This window comes from Anguilla rostrata, chromosome 11 (assembly GCF_018555375.3).
Source record: "Anguilla rostrata isolate EN2019 chromosome 11, ASM1855537v3, whole genome shotgun sequence".
NCBI lineage: Eukaryota > Metazoa > Chordata > Actinopteri > Anguilliformes > Anguillidae > Anguilla > Anguilla rostrata.
Genome location: NC_057943.1, coordinates 36,099,047 through 36,121,977, shown reverse-complemented (window position 1 = coordinate 36,121,977; position 22,931 = coordinate 36,099,047). Strand labels below are relative to the sequence as shown.

Genomic DNA, 22,931 nt, shown 5'->3' with positions numbered 1-22,931 from the left:
TATTTGAGTGTGGAAAACACAACTTGCCTTAAGACACCACACCCTCTCTCTCACACACACACTCTCTCACTCTCTCTCTGACACTCTCGTCCTCTCCTCTCCTCTCCCTCCTCTCCTCTCCTCTCTCTCCCTCTCTCCTCCCTCCTCTCTCCCTCCTCTCCTCTCTCCTCTTTCCCTCTCCCTCTCTCCTCCCTCTCTCTCTCCTCTCCTCTCTCTCCCTCCCTCCCTCCCTCTCTCTCTCTCTCTCTCTGTCTTCCCCTCCCTCCCTCTCTCTCTCTATCTCCCTCTCCCTTTCTATCTCTCTCTCTCTCTCTCTCTCTCTCCCTCCCTCCCTCCCCATGGGCTTCTCTGACGTCTCAGTCTATGACAGCCCACAATGGCTGAAGTTTGAGAAATATGACTGTCGGCCCTGAGGAGCAGCAGACTGGTAGCGGCAGTTCTCCAAGCATGCCTGGGGAAATCCTCCGCTGTCTTTAAGAAGGATTCACTGGAGCGGACAAAGATGGGGTGGAGAGTGATATTAGCTTTGGTCCACACCTTCGCTGTCCGCAGCCTCTGTCTTCAGGAGGACGTCTCTGTAATCTCGCCACAGAACTGTTCTCTCGATTGCATCATCAAGGTAAGACTGGCTCCTTCTTAGCCGTTTTTGGTATCTTCCTTCAGCTTTCCAATGGCTGCATTACCTTGTACACGGCATTTCTCAATCTCATTCGTCATTTAATCTGATTTCAGGTCCGGTATTGATTCAGTAATTCATTGTCCCACGGCAATATTTTGTGATTTTCTGTTGCTGTATTGCCGGGAATGAGTCCATATGCATACATTACCTGGGAATGTGTCCATATGCATACATTACCTGGGAATGTGTCCATATGCGTACATTTCCTGGGAATGAGTCCATATGCGTACATTTCCTGGGAATGTATCCATATGCGTACATTACCTGGGAATGAGTCCATATGCGTACATTTCCTGGGAATGACTCCATATGTGTACATTACCTGGGAATGTGTCCATATGCGTACATTTCCTGGGAATGTGTCCATATGCGTACATTTCCTGGGAATGTGTCCATATGCGTACATTACCTGGGAATGAGTCCATATGCGTACATTATCTGGGAATGACTCCATATGCGTACATTATCTGGGAATGAGTCCATATGCGTACATTATCTGGGAATGAGTCCATATGCGTACATTACCTGGGAATGTGTCCATATGCGTACATTATCTGGGAATGACTCCATATGCGTACATTATCTGGGAATGACTCCATATGCGTACATTTCCTGGGAATGTCCATATGCATACATCTCCTGGGACTGTGTGTAAGTGAACGTTAACTAGGAATGTGTGTGCGTGTGGACACTAAGGAATGTCTGTATGTGGACATTTACTAGGAATGTGTGTGAGTGGACATTTACTGGGAATTAGGGGTGGAGGGAGATGCCACTATTTGTATTTGTATCTGTATTTGTTCAGCCAACAAAATTAATTGTATTCGTATTTGTATTTGTATTAAAACCGGAAGTGGGTGTAGCTAAAACCGGAAGTGTGTGGAGTTTAACCCAAAGCTGTATAAAATGCCAAAAATCCCATTTGCCATTATAATCACTGGCACTGCTATTGCTGAGATAGAATGTAAGGCTGACATGTTTTGTTGTTTTTTGTTTGTTAATACTTATAATCTTCTCTCTGTTTGAAGCCCCACTTTACCTGTATGTTTGATTTGCATAAGCTTGGGTATATTAAAGAAAAAAATCGAAACGCATCTCTGGGTGGAATACATCTTCAGCTATTATGCTCTTACTCAAACTTCCCAGAGTTGTATTTTGTGAAGACAAGCTCCTGCACATGAGCTGGGGGCAGTCTAGAGCGATAGGGAGACTGAACATCCCCCGTTATACTGAAAACTTGCTCGGAGGAAACACTTGTTTGCGGACAGGGTCAGATTTTAGAGCCACATGAGCCAGTGCTGGGTGTGTCATTAGCCAACAACCTGTGTCTGTCTTTTAAAATTAAAATACCTCCAATGCCATAAATGCTATAACAAATATTTGGAGTATTTATGAAAGCCCTGCAACCCCCCCCCCCCCCCCACACCCCCGCCATACAACAGATGCTCATACCCAGGTGCGAACATGAGTCTACTGCAACACACTATTCAGCAACTTAATGACCGGCGCTTTGATATGAATTTTCCAATAAAGTGCTATCAAAACAAATTTTGCACGTATAATCACATGAAACTCATTCACTGCAATCGTGTGGTGAAGCTGATGAAGCCTTCAGGGTGGGGATGAATAAGTGTGGACTCTGTAGTCGTAGAAATGATAGGCTTAGAACTTAGAACTGCGAAGATAACGCCACCAACATATTTTCAGGTTTTGACTGAAACTGAGAATTTGAGTAAACTGAACAGAGCAGCTACATGACAGCCGTGCAAAATGTAACTTATGCATGTGCGGTCCCAGCAAACCACCAAAGGCTGCACATTGTCTGTGGAATTGATAAGAGGGGATGAATGGTGCGTAGGCCATGTAAAAATGCGCTCCAAGGAGAAGGGAGGGACAAATGTGCTGAATTTGTTTTGACTGAAGAAATTACTTTTTCAGAAATATTGCTGTTTGTATTTCTTTAACTACCTTTTCCAGTTTGTGTTTTTTTATGTCCACTTTAGCACTTTTCTCAGTGTTCCTGTAATGTGCCTCTGACATTTTGACTGAGCCTGTGTAACAAAACCACTATAATTTAGAAATACAAAAGTTGAAATTGATTCAGTTGTGTCCTTTATATCAAGAAAATTGATTTTCATATATATGGTTTTCTAATCTTTATGAAATTAGGTCTTTGCTGCTGCAGAAATCCATGCTGTAATGCTGGATACGTCTGATGTTGATGGACATCAGCGCGTCAGTGGAAGGTAGTGAAAAAACGCTGCCTTTCCAGAGTTAAAGTCCCCAAAGATTGATGGGATCGCTCTGGCCTTTCTAGTGTTGAAGGAAACTCTCACTCACTGTCTCACTGCAGGTGTGTGTGTGTGTGTGTGTGTGTGTGTGTGTGTGTGTGTGTGTGTGTGTGTCTAATTCAGAAACTTGCTGACTTCTTAGCGATGACAGCTTTAGGGGAAGCTTTAGCAGGGCAGAAATTTGACAGACTGACTTGTTGGAAAGGTGGGATCCTATGACAGTGCCACGCTGAATGTCACTGAGCTCTTCGGTATGACAAATCTGCTGCCAGTGTTTGTCTATGTAGATTGCTTGGGTGGATGCTTGATTTCATGCACCTGTTAGCAATGGGTGCGGCTGAAGAAGCCAAACCCAATAATTAATAACTAAACAACTGAAATTCCACACATTGGCAGAGATTCAATCAACCTGTGTCTTTCATTTTGATAAATAGTTGAGAGGACGTTTTTTTTCCTTCTTTGAAAGCAGTCTGGCAAGATCAGTAGTCATTAAAACTAACTTCCCAAGCTGCGTTTGTGAAGAAAACATGTTTACTTTATTTTACAAAGATAAAGGGACGGTTTCCTTTATTGGACAAAGTGAAAGGGATGGTTTCCTTTATTAGACAAAGTTAAAGGGATGGTTCACTTCATTGATTTAAAAATAAAGCATTCATTCTGTTTTAGTGTTTTTATTCTATATGCAATAAAGGATATTTTAGATACAAGTTCATGACCTTGACAGTGGCTAGTATGGGGCATTAATGGGTTTGAGGTGTAAAATAAGAAAATACACTTCAAGCAACTCCATAGCAGCTTGTACAGTCATGCTATGCCTCCTGAGGATATACACATGTATTTATTTTCTTTTATTATGAATTTGGTAACCAATGTGGGGCTGGGCATCTCTAATCCCCGCCCCAAATTGAGATGGCCAATCATCTGCGACTGCGTCCAACGAACTCACTGGCGAATCGGGAGAGTGTAGAGGTCCACGGTTTTCCCCCGAAACTCGTTGTGTCGCCAGGTGCTTCTTTGCATCCCGCAGACTACAGCTAAGCTTCCACAGCAAGCGGACTCTTCCTCAGTTAGGGGACTCTTCCTCAGCAACAGCCACACCCCTGCCCACCCCCACTCTGCTCCCTTAGACCCATACCCTAACACCTGCTCACTGTCCCAACCACACCCCCGCCCACCCCCACCCTGCTCCCTTAGACCCTAAACTGAACACTTCCTCACTGTCCCAAGTGCATATTTTGTATTTGCACCTGATATTTTACCTCACTGCGTTTCAGTTTATGCTCATTGTAATGTATTCACCATCAAACATGAAACCTGGTAAATCAGTTTACTGAATGCTATTGCTGTAAACAGTAACTGTTTCAATATAGCCCATGGGATTGCACTGGTTTGATGTGTTTGAATATACACATAGTGTTGTGCGGGTTTGGTGTGTTTGAATATAGCCCATAGTGTTGTGCAGGTGTGGTGTGTTTGAATATAGCCCATAGTATTGTGCAGGTGTGGTGTGTTTGAATATAGCCCATAGTGTTGTGCAGGTGTGGTGTGTTTGAATATACACATAGTGTTGTGCAGGTGTGGTGTGTTTGAATATAGCCCATAGTATTGTGCAGGTGTGGTGTGTTTGAATATAGCCCATAGTATTGTGCAGGTGTGGTGTGTTTGAATATACACATAGTGTTGTGCAGGTGTGGTGTGTTTGAATATAGCCCATAGTATTGTGCAGGTGTGGTGTGTTTGAATATAGCCCATAGTATTGTACAGGTGTGGTTCCTTCCAGTCACACACTGAAATAATGAGAAGAGTAGAAGCAGGAACTAAAGCAAATAAATCTTGGCTTAATAATTGTGATCATTTTACAGGTGATGTAAAAGTGTGGAAGGTTTGTTTCTCTTTAATTTCCAAATGCTTGTCACCATCATAACATTTGGAATAATTATGTGTAGGAAGTTTATGAAGACACTGTTTACCTGGAAGAGCAGGACCATTTGCATTTGAGGTGACTTGCAATTGACTAAATTGCCTTGATAGTCACAGCACAGAAATGACACTAGTGTGGTCCACTTATGAAATGCATTTCTGCAAATATCCTCGTGTAGCAGCTAGCCCCTGGATTTTCTTCATGGCAAACAACGTATGTGTCCCTTACGGATAATATATCGTATTATTTTACTTCCAAAGCAAACAGGCTAACCCGGGGATGCAAAGTGGAACTTGTTAAGTGAGGAAGGGTGATGTGAAGCAGTGTCAATCCTTCTCTCTTCCAAGAGCACTGTGTCTGAAAACTCGAGGGACAAGACGACATACTCACATGCATTTCTCATCTTCGACCTGCCAGGATAACAATTCATTTTTCTGAATTTCCCAACCTTTATTTTAATTAAAGCTGATTCCTGATAAAAGAGAACCCCTGTTCGTTGGTTTGACACCCTTTATTTTAATTAGAGCCAATCTCTGAGCAAATGTGTAATAATTTTTTTCCCACCCTTTATTTTAAATTACATTTCTGAACAAAGATCCTTTTTTAAATTCAGACAGTTTGTTTTAATTGGAGCTGATTTTTGATCAATGAGCTCTCCTTTTTTAACGTGACACCCTTTTTTTAAACTAAGATTTATTTCTAAAAGAGACCTCTTTTTTTGTTGACGCCCTTTATTTTAATTAAAGCTTGTTTGATCAAAGATAACTCTCCGACACTAATTTGACACGCTCTATTCATCATCTAAAACATTTTGGTTGATATACACCGGCACTGGGCAAACTGCCCAGACCCAGCCCAGTTGTGTCTACGCGGTGTGTGACCTGACCTAGTATGCTAATTTACATTTTTCCTTATGGAATCTAAATTTAGGCTTCTGTCATAACATCTTTAACGTTCAGCCTTTCAAGCACTGATGTCACACATCATTTGTTTTGCAAATGAGACTCATGTCAGCTGGTTATTGTGCAGATGGTTATTTATGTATTGGTATAAAAAAAATGCTCGTCCTTTATTGCTAGTTGTTTTGCTTACACTGTAAAGAACTCCTCATGTGAAACTAATATCACATTTGCTGTTAGCGTGTGTTAATTTCTGTGGGACCGATTTTAACTTTTAGTACTTAATTGTGAGATGCAACCAAAAATATGTTGGAGGATATTTGCAGAAATAACACAAATATCAAATGTGTTATGGATAAAGGTCTGACGCAGCCATTAATCTTGAAAAAAGGCCTGTAGACATAATTCACTGTAAATATTTAACAGACAGTACAGAATAGACACCAGAAGTCTCAGATCATCCTTGAGTAGTTAGCCTGTGTGCGTTCTGCCTCAGGGTGTTTCTGTTTTTTTCCAGCTTTTCACATTTCTCCAGCTGGTTTTTCCAGTCCTTACACAAAACAGATCTAAAACAAGGCTCGGGTTATCAATTTCTGAGTCAAATTAATCTTCCGCGATACATTACATTAATTTTGCAGATGCTTTTATCCAAAGCAATGTACAACAAGTGCATACCGAAGGTCATGTGCAAATAGAGCAAGTCAAGCTAGGGTCGGATTAGCATTGCATACTTTTTGCATGCTCCTTGGTCAAGGGAAATGTGATTTTTTATGCCTATAAAGCAAGAGAATCACTAATTAGCATTAGCTTGATTTCATTGTATCTATTTTGCTAAACAGCCTTGTTACATTGAGGTCACTGTACAACATGAGAACAGCGTGCAGATTTGGACAGATTATTATTTTATTACTTTTATAATATCCTGCAGATGGCGTCTTATCTTTAAATTGTCCTGGGTAAATGCTTGCATATTGTGTGAATTTCCTAAATACTTATAAGCAGGATTGCAAATAGGGCTCCCGTGAAATTTGGTTTAACGAGTGCCTCCATATCTTAAAGTGTATTATTCAGTGTATTAGAGTACTTAAAAAAAAATAAAACTATATATTTTTTGTACATTTTTATCCTAACTGTAGTGTAAGATTCAAATAGCAGAAAATGCTGAATCCTGAAAGAACTGTGGTCGAAATTCTCTGTTGCTACAAGGCCAAGGTAATGTGGGGTACAGTGTTGTTTTGAATAGAGCTGCTGGAGACGGTCATGCAATAACAGAAACGGTGACAGTGACAGTGTCAGTAACAGTGATAGTGACAGTGACAGTGACAGTGACAGTAACGGTAACAGTAACAGTGAGAGTGACAGTAACAGTGACAGCGAAAGTGAGAGTAACAGTGACAGCGAGAGTAACAGTGACAGTGACAGTGACAGCGAGAGTGACAGTGACAGTAACAGAGACAGTATAGGTGACAGTGACTGTGAGAGTGACAGTAACAGTGACTGTGGCAGTGACAGTGACTGTGACAGTGACAGTGACAGTGACAGTAACAGTAACAGTGACAGTAACAGTAACAGTGACAGTAACAGTGACCGTGACCGTGACAGTAACAGTAACAGTAACAGTAACATTGACTCCTGAAATATTTGCCCAGTTGTCGGTATCTGCTTCAGAGTCTCTCCTGCCCAAATAGCCACTGGCAAAATGCCTCATGTCTCATTTTCAAGTACCACATTCAAACACTATGCCAACTACCAGAGGTGGGTAACCTGCCTTCAAAGAGTAAAAATACTGACCATGTATTTGCTCCACCAACATGCACTAAACCAGCTGATTACAATAATTAGGTCTCCTATCATGCTGAAGAGTTATGCTAATTAGAGTCAGCTGGTTTAGTGCATGGTGGTGGAGCAAATACATGGTCAGTCTTTTTACTCTTTGAAGCCGGGTTACCCACCTCTGCCAACTACACAACATTTCCAAAGGTATGTGGACACCCCTTCTAATTAGTGGTTTTGGATATTTCAGCCACACCCACCCATTGCTAACAGGTGCATAAAATCAAAGATACCGCCATGCAATTTCCATTGACAAACACTGCCAGGAGAATGGGTCAACTAAAGAGCTCAGTGACTTTCAACGTGGCACTGTCCTGGCACTGCTGGAGCTGCCCCAGTCAACTGCACGTCCTGTTCTTGTGAAGTGGAAACGTCTAGGAGCAAAAACGGCTCAGCCGCGAAGCGGTAGGCCGCACAAGCTCACACAACGGGACCGCCGAGCGCTGAAGTGTGTAGCGCGTAAAAATCATCTGTCCTCAGTTGCAACGCTCACTACAGAGTTCCGAACTACGTCTGAAAACAAAATCGGCACAAAAACTGGTCGTCGAGAGCTTCATGAAATGGGTTTCCATGACCGAGTAGCCGTACACAAGCCTAAGATCACCATGCGCAATGCCAAGCGTCAGCTGGGGTGGTGTAAAGCACATCGCCATTGGACTCTGGAGCAGTATAAAAGTGTTCTCTGGAGTGGTGAATCACGCTTCACTATCTGGCAGTCTGACAGATGAATCTGGGTTTGGCAGAATGCATAGCGCCAACTGTACTAGCTCGAATAGTGCCAACTGTAATTTTCGGTGGAGGAGGACTGGGCCTGTTATTCACGGTTTGGGATAGGCCTCATAGTTACAATTAAGGGAAATCTTACGGGAAAAATGTACTGGCTCTATAGTAAAAAAAAAAAAGAAGAACTATTCTGTGAAAGAAGTACCCACACAAAAAAAAAAGTTTTTAATTGAAAATGAAGTGAGAGGGCTGTTAGGTGGCCTGGTCTGTGAAGGTATAATTCTGCTGATGGGGGGTATGGGGGGCACCCTTGAGTGGAAATAAATAGTGAAATGTCATGTTGTGATTTTCTCTTTTTTTTCTGTATTTTTTCAGGCGTAAAACCAGCTAGCAATCGCTACCTGTCAAACTGTGGCATGTTGCCGGTTAATAGTTGTAGCTCATTCTGAATATGACTGCAAAGTGGCCCGTGAGTCTGTGACAGTGTGCACGGTTTGGCGCAAAATAAAATGGCAAATTCAGATATGATTAACCTGAAATGTGAGACTTTTCGAAGGTTTACGAACAGGTGGCTTTATGAGGGGTCTGCACTGGCATTCTGAAGTACGCAAGACTGCTTTTGTTCTCTTATCATAAAACACCAAGCGTAGCACAACCTTACGTGTAGTTTCGAATAATTACGCTGGATGTTTTGTAAATCAAATATGCAATCTTTGGGATTTACAGTGCAGTGCCATGGTTGGAAGTGAATCTCTGGTCACACTGTGCAAAGTGCATATAGGTTGAGAGTTGGCTGCACTGCACTCTGTGCCATGTGATCTCCCTTTTCAAATTTACTTTTGTACTTAGTTTTTTGTAGGGATAAGGGTGCCCTTATGAATGATGTAATGCTATGCTTGATTCATTGTTTAATGTTCTTGCCCTGGTCATAGTTCCAAGTGTGTAACTGGCTCCCAGTCTAGGTTGTTTTGGCACCAGTGCTCTTTGGCCTGAAGCTAGTTGAGTTTACTGCAGGGCAGGAAGGCTCATGGGTAACTCACAGAGTCGGACACATGTCTGCAGGTCAGCTCTCATCTCCCAGAGTGAAATGCGGCTATTTTAACATGTTGTGTTCTGCATGCATATTAACCCCTGACCCCATGCGTCTTATTACAGGGGAAGGCCATCTGTGAATACTGCAGAATCACAAGAGAAGATGTTTCGATGACTTTAGGTGTCTCGACCGAGGAAATGTTTGGGAGTAAGTATGGAACTAATTTTACTCTCTTACCGGGGGGGGTGGCCAGCCCCAAGTCCTGCAGGGCTACAGACTCTGCTGGTTTTTCCTGTCGCTCAGCTCTTAACTTATCAGTAATGCAGTTATTATGCAGTTGGCTCACCACGCCTTGTTCCTTCAGTCTGAACTGGTCGCTGAGCTCCAGGTGTGAGCACAAGCGAGCACAGCCCTGTGGCTCCTCCGGACTAGCGCCAGCCACGCCCGCTCTGTCGTTATCAGACGTGCCACATAAACAGCGCGCGTGTGCCGCCCGCCGTGCCGCTCAGCCCTTCAGAACACGCACTTCCGTACCCTCTGTCCTCATATGAACAGCGTTCGCAAACAACTTCACACGTCCGCACAATGAAGGCCCAAACGTTTTTTTGTTGTCGCATTTTTACCTTCTTCTTCTTTGTCCCGCCGATTTCGTCATCACAAATGTTCCAGTACCACAATCAATAATTCTCCCCATTGGTCATTTAGCTACAACTGGCAATAACATCTAATTAAAGTGGCCAGTTGTAGGATACTCGGATACGTAGGCAAAATGTATATATAAAGAAGCGCACATGTGATGTTATTTCAGCCAACAGAACATGTTTTTAAAAACTGACGGTCGCCGTCTTTGTGTTGTGTGGAAGCTAGCTTGTTCACTAATTAATAATTGCCAAAGAATTTTAAATATTTCTTTTACTGCTGTATAATTTTTGTGGGAAACTCATTTATATTTCTCAAATCCATTCTCTATCATTTCACATGCAAACCGCACATAATATTGCGTCATTACTAGGGATGGGTACCGTTGCCACACTTTAGAAAGTTTCGCTTCTGGCATTTTGACTGAGTTTAGTGTTAGCTAGCTGAGGTGTCGTAGGTAGGCATGCTACCCGGTGAGCTATTAGAGAAAGAGAAGGGGACATGCAAACAGCAAAGTTTTGCTGTTTTAAATGAGTGCACTTCTATAGGTCATTTTGCGTGTGCATCCGGTGTTTTTATTGGCTGATGTACCTTAAATGTCCAATGGGAAGACATATTATTTGTGGGCTTGCTGCATTTAGCAGGATAAAGAAGAAGAAGGAGAAGAACAAGGAAATGCAAAACCCCCTAAGTTTGGGGCTTTATTGTGTGGACGTGTGAAGTTCTTTGTGAATTATGTCTGTTAAAATGGGGTCAGAATGTACAGAAATGAATGTTTTTAAGGGCTGACAGTCTGTGGCCATTGCAGTTATTTTTGTTGGGAAAAGTGCCAAACTCTCGGTGCTGTATAGGTATGGGGCATGCCGCCCCGCCAAGGCATAACTTGGCAGGATGGCATACCTACCATCCCAATGTACACACATACACACACACACACTTCACATGCAGCCCAACCAGATCCACACTCACATCGCCAGCAAGCAAAAAGCTTTGTTAGAACATTGGGAACTTGCTAGTTAGATTCTATTTGTCTGTGAGATAATGCTACGATGAGAACTTTCTTGATGAGAATTTAATGCTCTGTTCCACTGTGTGGATGGGCCCCATGGTCTGGTATCAGTTAAGTCTCTGTTCTAGTGTGTGGACGGGCCCCATGGTCTGGTATCTGTTAAGGCTTTGTTTCAGTGTGTGGATGGGCCCCACAGTCTGGTATCTGTTAAGGCTCTGTTCCAGTGTGTGGATGGGCCCCACAGTCTGGTATCTGTTAAGGCTATGTCCCAGTGTGTGGATGGGCCTCATGGTCTGGTATCTGTTAAGGCTATGTCCCAGTGTGTGGATGGGCCCCATGGTCTGGTATCTGTTAAAACTCTGTTCTAGTGTGTGGATGGGCCCCATGGTCTGGTATCTGTTAAAACTCTGTTCCAGTGTGTGGATGGACCCCATGGTCAGGTGTTGAATCCTGACCACACAGGTGCTGACTGTGACTGGCAGCCCAGTAGGCTGATATACATTAGTTCTAGCATCTCCCAGTGAGGGAGGGGTTCAGCCATGTCGTAGTTCCTGCCTCTGACCACCGGAGGCCGCCAGTTCCACGTCCCTAGTGTATCTCTCTGTTTATGTGATTTGAATTTGATCTTTGTTCCTGGTAATTGGCGGTTGATTGGATTATTGATTGGATTATTGTCAGCACTTGTGTGATGTTAGTTACGTAAGGTGAAGACACACATCCTCTGACAAGAAGCAACTTTGTAAATACCTCCATTAATTTCAATGGGAGCTGAGTTTCCGCGTCCGCAAGGCATGCTGGGATGGCTGGCGATGCGAGGTAAGTGGGGGAGGCCGCCCAAAAGACAGGGAACATGGTGTGATAACCGATCAGGTTAAAGATCTGACGTGTACACTGTACACTGGGAGGGGAGAGCGATGCCACGCGAACTTGTGAGAGGATGTGTGGCTTTACTCCAAGCCGTCCTTGTGTCATTATTGTATTATTGAGTTACTCATTGTTTGCAGTCGCGCCTCATTGTTGTATCATGTTCACCTGTGGTGTTTGTGTTATAGTTTTAGTATTTCAGGTGTGTTTGCCTGCTTGGTATGTTTGTTGCTCTTTTTTTACATTACATTACATTACATTACAGGCATTTAGCAGACGCTCTTATCCAGAGCGACTTACACAACTTTTACATAGCATTTTACATTGTATCCATTTATACAGCTGGATATATACTGAAGCAATGCAGGTTAAGTACCTTGCTCAAGGGTACAACGGCAGTGTCCTTACCCGGGATTCGAACCTACGACCTTTCGGTTACAAGCGCAGTTCCTTACCCACTGTGCCACACTCCGTCCTTTTTCCTTAACCAACCTTTTTTCCTGAGTACGTCTCTGCGTTTGGGTCCGCACCTCGGCAGCTCTGAGAACTAGTCTGAGGTTACAGTGTTTCATCGCTCACTAGTGACCCCTGCTGGTAAATCAGGCCCTCATGTTCCTGCTCACTAGTGACCCCTGCTGGTAAATCAGGCCCTCATGTTCCTGCTCACTAGTGACCCCTGCTGGTAAATCAGGCCCTCATGTTCCTGCTCACTAGTGACCCCTGCTGGTAAATCAGGTCCTCGTGTTCCACCAGTTCACGCTGCATATGAAACTTATGCCTGTGTGACCAAGACTTGCAAACTCTGGTGTAATAAAATTAATTATCATGGTCAGGAAAGATATTGCCACACTTCACAATAGGAAAACATTTTAAAGAAAAGCCTTGCTGTGAAAGATATTTGTCTCTTTTCAAAAAAAAGAATCCATATAGTCACCACACATTTCAGCGCATTTGGAGGGATATTGTTTGGATATTGTTTATCAAAATGAGATTTATAGCGAACATGGGGAACTTGAGTTGTGAAATTCAGCTGTAAAGCTCATTTCCCACGTGGCAGACATGGCAGAAATGAAAAGCAGCCCTTGTTTGGTTGTGCGCAGGTTGTGTGAAAGCAGCCCTTGTTTTGGTTGTGCGCAGGTTTTGTGAAAGCTGTGCTTGTTTTGGTTGTGCGCAGGTTTTGTGAAAGCTGTGCTTGTTTTGGTTGTGCACAGGTTGTGTGAAAGCAGCCCTTGTTTTGGTTGTACGCAGGTTGTGTGAAAGCAGCCCTTGTTTTGGTTGTACGCAGGTTTTGTGAAAGCAGCCCTTGTTTTGGTTGTGCGCAGGTTGTGTGCCCTGGCCCTGCAGCCTGTTCCTGGGGGTGCACATCCCGACTGCATGCCAGCACTATGTCCACGCCCCTCATGACATCACTGTGGAGTTTCTGCCCAATGACAGCCCTCTGTATGACATCGCCGTCATCTCCTGGAGACCCAGCCTCTATGGTAACGAACCCTACAACTGCATGGGTCCCATGTTCTACATCCAATGAGTTCCTGCGGTGCCAGTTAGCCCTACTGTCCACTAGCAAGCAGATTGCTGGGCGATTACAAGGCCGCTGTATGCCTGAAATTTGAGTGCTCTCGCTTTCCATTTCCTGTTTTCTGATATCCTGCATGCTTCATGTAATAGTGTAGTATGTAGTCTCCTCTTGGTCTCAAAACTAAAACAATCTTATGTCTAAAGTACATGTAGAACTTAATTCTTAAAAATTTAATTAGTTTTTTTTATTAATTAGCAACTAATCGTACAATATAATAGTATCATGATCAACTGTGCATGCCGTTATAATGTAGAAGTGTATTAAATTATGCAATGTGGCATGATGTAAGGGAGTTATGGTATAATGGTTTAGTACTGTTATGGTATAATAATGTAATGATGTCATGGTGTAGCATTGTAACGGTGTTATGGTATAGCAGTGTTATGGATTAATCATTTGAGGATGTTATGGTGTAATGGTGTTATAGAATAACAGTGTAATGGTGTTATAGAGTAACAGTGTAATGGTGTTGTAGAATAACAGTGTAATGGTGTTATAGAGTAACAGTGTAATGGTGCTGTAGAGTAACAGTGTAATGGTGCTATAGAGTAACCGTGTAATGGTGTTATAGAGTAACAGTGTAATGGTGCTATAGAGTAACAGTGTAATGGTGCTATAGAGTAACAGTGTAATGGTGTTATAGAGTAACAGTGTAATGGTGCTATAGAGTAACAGTGTAATGGTGCTATAGAGTAACAGTGTAATGGTGCTATAGAGTAACAGTGTAATGGAGCTATAGAGTAACAGTGTAATGGTGCTAAAGAGTAACAGTGTAATGGTGCTATAGAGTAACAGTGTAATGGTGCTATAGAGTAACAGTGTAATGGTGCTATAGAGTAACAGTGTAATGGTGCTATAGCGTAACAGTGTAATGGTGCTATAGAGTAACAGTGTAATGGTGCTATAGAGTAACAGTGTAATGGTAATGGTTAAGCAGGTGCTGTTTTATGTCTGTTTCAGGGCTTTCCTTCCTGCGAGGATTCCAGGTGTCTCTGCAGGCTCTGGGAGGAACGCAGACGGACTGCCAGCTCTTTCTGTTCCAGAGCAACCTGACTCTGTCTGCGGCCGAAGCGGACAGGGTACTACAGTCACACACCTTACAGCCATTCGCTTTCGCCAATATATGAAAGGACTGGGACCCATTTTCATTAAAACAATGGAGAACATACATAAATGTGTATTTAGTATTTAAGGTGTACTTGGTTGAAGATGAGATTGTTGAAGAGAGATCAGTGACTGTGAAAGAGGGGGGCGATTGTTGAAGAGGAGAGATCAGTGACTGCGTTACCTTTTGGTTGTTTAGGTGTACAGATCGGATCCCTTCCAGCTGGCCTTGGATGCCCAATTTGCTGTCACAGTGATGGCCCTGCCAGTCCCAGAGCAATGGAGCAACTTTTACAAGAGCGAGTACTTCTCCACACGCTGTAAGCATGCTAGCCATTTACGCTATTCTACCACAGCAAGTACTTCTCCACACAATGTAAGCATGCTAGCCATTTACACTGTTCTACCACAGAAAGTACTTCTCAATGTGCTGTAAGCATGATAGCTATTTACACTATTCTACCACAGCAAGTACTTCTCCACACACTGTAAACAAGCTAGCTATTTACACTATTTTACCACAGCAAGTACTATTTACGCTATTCAACAGTAAAGAGTACCTGCTGGAAGATGATACAGCAGTAATATTGCACCATGGGAATATCCATTAGCTGTCACTTCACACACTGTTCTGACTTCAGAGTCCATCAGCATGTGAAACTAGGTGACTGTTCTTGTGCCTCCCTCAAGCCTGGTACGTGCCCAGTCGGAGTTCTACTGTAGGTCTCAGCCGTTTTATTGAGGGAAACACTGCAGGCTGAGCTCTTTTCCTCAGTCAGATGTTAAACCATCAGTTTCTCCACAGCCTGCCTTGAGAAGAACGGGCTTGAGCAGTGTCAGAAGGGTAAGTGCTGACTGTATTCTCATTATTCATTTATAATTACTCATGTTTCCACCTAGAATGAGGAGACATGCATACAGTGGCCACAGAGAGCATTACACTTTGAACAGAGACAAGTGATTACACCTAATTAAACATTTAAATAAATACTTTACAATAAATAATGAATAAAAAATGATGAAGAAAATTATAAATTGCTGCCATGCACACAGAGCTGGAAAATCCAGGTTCAGAAAGTGAAAGTATTTTCCCAGTATTCTTCCCAGTATTCCCAGTATTTTGTTTCTGATCACCTGGATTTGCTAATTAGCAGAATTCTTTAGCCAGGAGTTTGAACTTATGAGTGAAATCAGCTGGCTGAGTTCATTGGTGGAAGAAAAACATGGCAGGACTTTTACTTTCTGACCCCTGCACCTTCCGCCACTGCCCACACAGAAGGAGAACGTGACTAAAATGTTTGTGATTGTGGATTATCACACATGCTCACGTATAATGCACATCAGAGTGTGAATAATATCAATCGTTCGAATGCCCTAGGTTTGTTTTTCTCTGTCTGTGAGTCCAGTGCTTTTTTGAACAATCGAGCCAAAACATTAGGAATTCTGTTTCGTGTTGCTCTTCTCAGAGTAAAATTGAATTCTTTTCCCATTAAAAAATTTTGTTTTCTCTACCTATTTTATTCCCTGCATCGGAAAATTGAAAAATATCTTGCACTCCAGTGACTCAATGATGAATTATTGGACAATAATTAAAACTAGATTATAATATGATATAATCATCAGTCAAAATGAAGCATATTTAGATTACAGAAGTAATGTAAGTCTGACAAGTTTTTCCATTATTGCCGAAAAGGTTTTTTGCCATTTTGTTTTATATAATGTTTGTTCATGTGGCGCCCCCATGTGTACAGTGCGTAATGTGCTAATATACTGTCAGTATGTGTAAATGTGTTGCTTGCTTTGGAGTTTAAAACTTCATGTTTTGAATATTTCTCTTCTCTGTTTATAGACTGGTATCCAAGCGATATAAAAGTGGAGCAGCACGGACTTGACATTGTTGTGACCTTCAATCTCGCGCCGCCAAATCTAGGAATCAACAAGTATTTCTCATGGTGTTATGGAGGAGGGAAACGCAATTACACAACAATTAAAGTAGTACGTACACTCCTTGGGGCGGGGCGGGGGGGGGGGGGGGGGGGTATTTCTAATATCTGTGCCAGTTCCAAGGCTCATCCCATTTCAACTCAACTTGACCTGCTTAGATTTCTGGGATAACACAGTGAGCGAATGAGAAGCCGGCAGACGCACGCTTGAATATTGACTGTATCAACACCGGTCAGGTGTCTGTATTTTTTTCACAAAATATCAATTACTGTAAGAACTATGATGACATTTTTGTTATCATTTGGTCTTGTGTCTGCTTGTAAAGTGCTCCTCTCTGAGAGCCCATATAAAACCATAGAAAGTTGGAAAGTTCATGATGGAAATCTGTGGGAAAGCGCAAGTATATCTGAATATTGCAGTTAAGTGTGATAGTCACAGTATTCCAACATACATGAATTTCTCATGAATTTTCATCACGAAACATTTTTCCTGTGCAAGCACTGTGGGTTTGCAAGGAGAAGCAACATGCAGCTCAGCACCAAAATTCTTCATTAGAGAGGTGCAATAAAACGTCTTCCACCCGTGACTGATTCCAACTATAGGAAACCAATAGTACTTGAAGAAGAAGGCTAATGTAAGATTTCAGTGCACTCTCCCTAAACACCTTTTCAGACAAACTGATTCATTCATTTATTTATTTATTTATTTATTTATTTCGTAAGTGGTGATTTGTTTTAGGTGAGAAAAAGTCATCATCAATCACCTTGGTCTTCAGAAGACACACATACAGTTTTTTTTTCTTGATAATACAGCGCATTTTCTGTTGAGCTATAGAGATTTTACCCTGGTTTCGTGCTGTGCACATATTCTGTGGGTCAGGTCCAAACCGAACTGTTTACTGGATTCACGCGGTGCTCCAAGTGAACAAACATGCATTTGAATTAAACACACAAGGCGTGGAAACCTGCTGTTTTATGTTGGCTAAATAAAGTCATGCTTTTGTCTGGGCAGTAAGTGAAACAGTCATGAATTCAACTTAAATTCATCCTGCTTCCTTTCTCAGAACCCCACAGCCAACGTGACCCACCACCGTTACCAACTGCTTCATCTCAAACCAGAAACCCACTATTCCTGTGAGGTGAGTGTTGGGCTTCATCTCAAACCAGAAACCTGTTATTTCTCTGAGCTGAGAGGTGAGTGTTGGGCTTCATCTGGAACCAGAAACCTGCTATTCCTGAGAGGTGAGTGTTGGGCTTCATCTGGAACCAGAAACCCGCTATTCCTGTGAGGGGAGTGTTGGGCTCCTTTGCTCCTCATTTTGACTCGCGGAGGGATGGAGATTCAGACGCCTTAGGGAGGAAATGACAGACTCTGCGGCTGAGAGATGGGGGGTTGATTTCTGTGTAGCTGGAGGGAATGAAAGCCGTTGATCTCGCCAAGGAGAGGATGGGAAACGCAGCCACGTGGCGCCCGTGTGTTTGTGTCGTCATTCTCCCCCGAGGTACACACATGCGATAGATAACAGGAAAATGGAGCATCGCGTAGTTCTGGCAGGCCACGAGAGTCAAGCGCTCCGGCTGAATCAGCTGATGGCTCAGCTGAGTGATGTTCGCCTATCACAGTACATTCACGAACAGGGCGGTCTACTTAAACAGCCTCCCTCTACTCATTCGGCTGCTCCTCCTGCATGCAAGCGCTGCACGTTGCTTTGTAAATCCCCTCCACCACCCCAGCTCCATCCCCATGCGTCAAGAATTTGCATTTCTCCATTCCTATGTGTTAAGAATTTGTATTGCTCCATCCCTATGTGTTAAGAAATTGCATTGCTCCATCCCTATGTGTTAAGAACTTGCTTTGCTGCTGGATCTGTTCTGTGTGTACCCCTCTAGGGGGGTTTGGCTGCTGGCCTCCCGGCCTTATCCACGCGGGCTGCGTGGTTGGCGGGAGAGCTCCAGAACAGAGCCATACCGCCAAACATAACTGTATTGCCTTTATTGTCAATAAAGTTCTACTTTGAAGACAGTGGTCCTGACAGAATTGTTTGTAATAGAAGAGTTTGGGATTAAACAAAGACGCCTGGGTCGTTTCCTTTCAAATTCAGTTGCGTTTTTGTGACTTATCCCGTCCGAAATGTGTATTTATTATTTAATAAAATAAAAGCGTAAAAAACTTTGAGGCTGCTGTGGTGTGTGCTCTGCATACAGGTGCGTACCTGGGGAGAGAATCCTGCAGGCCCCAGCGTGTTACCTGCCGTGCGTGTGTGTGTGTGCATGCGTGTGTGTGTGTGTGTTCTCGTGTGCGCCCTGTTACACTGTTCTCCGCTTGTTTTTTTGTTGAAGCTTGCCGCTGATGTGGTAGACGCCATCAGGAAAACATTCGACTTTCAAGTGAGAGGAATAGAGGAAGGTAAGCGCAGCCTCACAGCTCCCCCTATGGGCCTCTGAGTGTATTGCTTTCCAGTCTAAATAATGCAATATTAAAAAATAAAAACAATGTACACAATACAATGTTAAATGAAAAGAAATAAAAAGCACTTCAAACATGCTTATTTAGTCCTAAACAATGCCACAACAAATAAATCAAAATATAAATAAAATTAAACATTGTTTTTGTGTTTTAAGTGGCACAATGTCAATAGACACTGATTCACTGCAGTCCCATGAATTTCATCAAAACATCATATTTTTACCGAATGATTGATTGATTGATTGATTGATTGATTGATTGAATGATTTGCCATTATTTGAATCAATGAATGAATAAATATCTGCTTTGGTTTGACCATGACATGAGCATCAGTTATTATCATTATATATGTCATGAGGATCAAGTTGTTGATGATTTTGCTGTCAAAAAATTTCTTGAATATAAATGGGGCCACACAGTGTGTGAATTGTTTGATTGCTTGGGGCTATCTACACCAGAGGTGTCACAAAGCAGGATTACTCAACTACAGCTAGATTCTGTGAACAAGATTAGGCTATCGATTTGAATCTGTACTTGTTGGTTAGGAGTGTCAGTCATACAGTTTGATGACTGGTAGGCTGATAATAAGCATATTTCAGTAGTCATTTCATGATGGTTTGGGAAGTTATCTGGCTAACTGTGCAATCCTGCTTTGTAGCCTCTAGGCTCTACATAAAAACTTGATTTTGTGGTGCAACCTGTTCTTTTTAGCTAATAAAGGATAAACTTATGAAGCTGGTCCATGTGCAGTATGTATTTTGCAGTTAGGACAGGGCAGCACTGCTTCAGTATTTTTATGATGTTCTAATTCTGTCTCTCTTCCCCTGTCTCTCCCTTTCTCTTTCTCCTTTTCTGTCTCTCCCTCTGTCTGTCTCCCCCTCTGATTCTCTCTCTCACTCTCCCTCTCTGTCTCTCCCTCTCTCTTCCTCTTTTCCCTCTTTCTCCCTCTCCCTCACTCTTTCTCTCTCTCTTTCCCTCTCTCCTTCTCTGTCCATTCTCTTCTCTTCTTCTGCCCTCACAGAGCCTTCGTCCTTCACCACCGATGGGTCCCTCCTGGCCTTGCTCTTACCGGTGCTCATCCTGCTGGCCATTTTGTCTGTGGTTTTTGTTCTCGTCATCAACCAGAAGAAGCTCAGAGGGAGTAAGAGGAAGACCAAAGTGGCTGCAGGTAGGCAGGCGAGGGCACCGGTGCTGTAATCTGGCCCTGGAGACCGGCGGAGCTGCCGGGCTTCAGTCTTCACCTCTAATCTGGCCCCGAGGGGCGTCTCTGCCCGGGCAGCCACATTCATCAGTCAGCTGTCAGGTAGCAGAGAAATGGTAAATGGACAGCTATTATATAGCAATTTGTCCAGCGACTGTGGCTACACACAGCGCATTACAACGAATGCCTGTCACACTCACAGACACGCTCAAACACTCACACACTCACACACACACACACACACACACACATGCACACTCACATACACACATTCACACACACTCTCACACACACTCTCTCACACACACACACACACACACACACACAAACACTTACACGCTCACACACCAACAGCAAAAGGCAGCCAAGATACCTACCAGTAATTTTGCTACTTGGGCAGCAATACTAGTAGTCTGAAGGCAGAAAGGTAGCAGTGTTAGTAGCCTCAAGGCAGAAAGGTAGAAATGCTAGTAGCCTCAAGGCAGAAAGGTAGAAATGCTAGTAGCCTGTCATGTTGGACAGTGTCTGTCTCTCATCTATTCCTGTTCCTTTTTCAGATGTCATTAAGCAGCATGATTCCAAATGTGTGCTTCAGGAGCAAAACCTGGTCCTTCTTGCGAGGCCTCGCCCCCCTCGACTGCTGATTTGCTACTCAAACGTAGATGGCCCCGCCCACGTTAGGGCAGTCATGCTTCTGGCTGCCTTCATTCAACAGCATTTTGCCACACAGGTGGGGGCAGAGATTTAACAGAGCATTTGTGTGCTATAGTTCAGCCTGGTGTGTGTTAGTCAGACTGTGAGTGGGTTTATAGTTCAGCCTGGCGTGTGTTAGTCAGGCTGTGAGTGGGTCTATAGTTCAGCCTGGTGTGTGTTAGTCAGGCTGTGAGTGGGTCTATAGTTCAGCCTGGTGTGTGTTAGTCAGGCTGTGAGTGGGTCTATAGTTCAGCCTGGTGTGTGTTAGTCAGACTGTGAGTGGTGCTGTAGTTCAGCCTGGTGTGTGTTAGTCACACTGTGAGTGGGACTGTAGTTCAGCCTGGTGTGTGTTAGTCAGACTGTGAGTGGTGCTGTAGTTCAGCCTGGTGTGTGTTAGTCACACTGTGAGTGGGACTGTAGTTCAGCCTGGTGTGTGTTAGTCAGGCTGTGAGTGGCGCTGTAGTTCAGCCTGGTGTGTGTTAGTCACACTGTGAGTGGGACTGTAGGTCAGTCTGGTGTGTTCATTTTTGCAGGTGTTTCTGGACCTGTGGGAGGAGCTGAGTCTGACGGAGGAGGGGCTAATGAGCTGGCTGTGCCGGAGGCTGGAGGAGAGTGACTTCGTGCTGGTGGTCTGCTCCCAGGGGCTGCAGCAGGAGCTCCGGAGGAGCGCAGAGGAGGGTGCAGGGGGCAGCGAAGGAGGCGCAGCCATCGTTGCTGTGTCTCTGATCGGGGAGGCGCTGGCTCGGGCCCAGGCCGGGGGGCAAGGCCTCTCCAAATACATGACTGTTATTTTTGACTACTCAAGAGAAACGGACGTGCCTGGAGTGCTGGGCCTGGCTACCCGCTACTCCCTGATGAGAGATTTGCCGCTGCTGTTCTCACACCTCCACGGGGTGGCACTAGAGGGCCCCGGGAGGCACCTGCAGGTGGAGCACATCTCGGAGGAGGCGTACCACAAGCTGCCTGCAGGGGGAGCTCTTCAGTGGGCCCTTCATGAGGCTGGACAGCAGTGAAGGAATGGAGAAGAGGAAGATGATGAAGCAGCAGCCCAGCCCCTTTAACGGCTCTTCCTCTCAGCAGCGTAGGATAATCCCTACGGGACTGAGCTCCTGACCTGGAGGCTGTGGCTTCCATATGAATGGACCGCACGTAAAAATGTAATCTCTGTAAGTCGCTGTGGATTCGAGCGTCTGCCTGCAACCTTAAAGTAAATGTGAGCGCCCGAGTGTTTCTCCTCCCTCACCTCCTGTTTCACCTCCTACACAGGAGACCCAGGGCCATGTACTGTAACATTATAAACCAGGGCTCCCCCAACCAGGGCTCCCCAAACATGCCGCCCCATACAGGGCTCCCCCAAACAGAGCTCCCCCAAACAGGGCTCCCCCAAACAGGGCTCCCCCAAACAGGGCTCCCCAAACAGTCCACCCCATATGGGCTCCCCAAACAGGGCTCCCCCATACAGTGCTCCCCCAAACAGGGCTCCCCCAAACAGGGCTCCCCAAACAGGGCTCCCCAAACAGGGCTCCCCCAAACAGGGCTCCCCCAAACAGAGCTCCCCACCTACCTTAAAACTCTCTGTATTGCAATGAAGGTTTGGCTCCTGGCCATTTTCTTTGTCTTTATGTAGTTCTTTGAATGGGTTCATTCCAGAATTTATCATTCGTCTGATTTCAGCCCTCCCGCATCAAAAAACTGCTGTAAAAAATGGCTGTGAAACACAGAACTAATGTGCTGCCATCCTGTTATTATTTCACACCGTGGAGTAAGGAAGCCGACACTGGGAGCATGGGACTACATCGTAAAATGCACTTGGATACCTGAACAGTGTAACCTTGGGCACATTGACATGTAATGTCAAATAAACGTGTGTACAATGGCAGTAATGTAAATTTTTCAAAATTATATTTATATTTCTGTGTTCATTAACATGCACACATTTGTATTTATTGTCAATGAATAAAATTATTTCAGTATAACAATGCGTCTGTATATATTTACATTTCTTTATGCATAAGCCTTTGTTTAACCGGGATACTCTCATTGAGCTTTAGAA

The 22,931-nt window shown here is 43.8% G+C and overlaps 1 protein-coding gene across 1 annotated transcript; it reads left to right on the top strand.

Annotated features, from left to right (window-relative positions):
- Nucleotides 1-343: 343 nt before the first annotated feature.
- si:ch211-207e14.4 (interleukin-17 receptor D) lies at nucleotides 344-22,870 on the top strand. Its single transcript, XM_064299679.1, has 12 exons — nucleotides 344-619; nucleotides 9,502-9,586; nucleotides 13,214-13,372; nucleotides 14,431-14,549; nucleotides 14,774-14,894; nucleotides 15,380-15,418; nucleotides 16,424-16,569; nucleotides 17,582-17,656; nucleotides 18,858-18,924; nucleotides 20,006-20,152; nucleotides 20,743-20,915; nucleotides 21,412-22,870. The coding sequence occupies exons 1-12, from the start codon at nucleotides 503-505 to the stop codon at nucleotides 21,889-21,891; spliced, it is 1,728 nt and encodes a 575-aa protein (XP_064155749.1). The 5' UTR covers nucleotides 344-502; the 3' UTR covers nucleotides 21,892-22,870.
- Nucleotides 22,871-22,931: the final 61 nt, after the last annotated feature.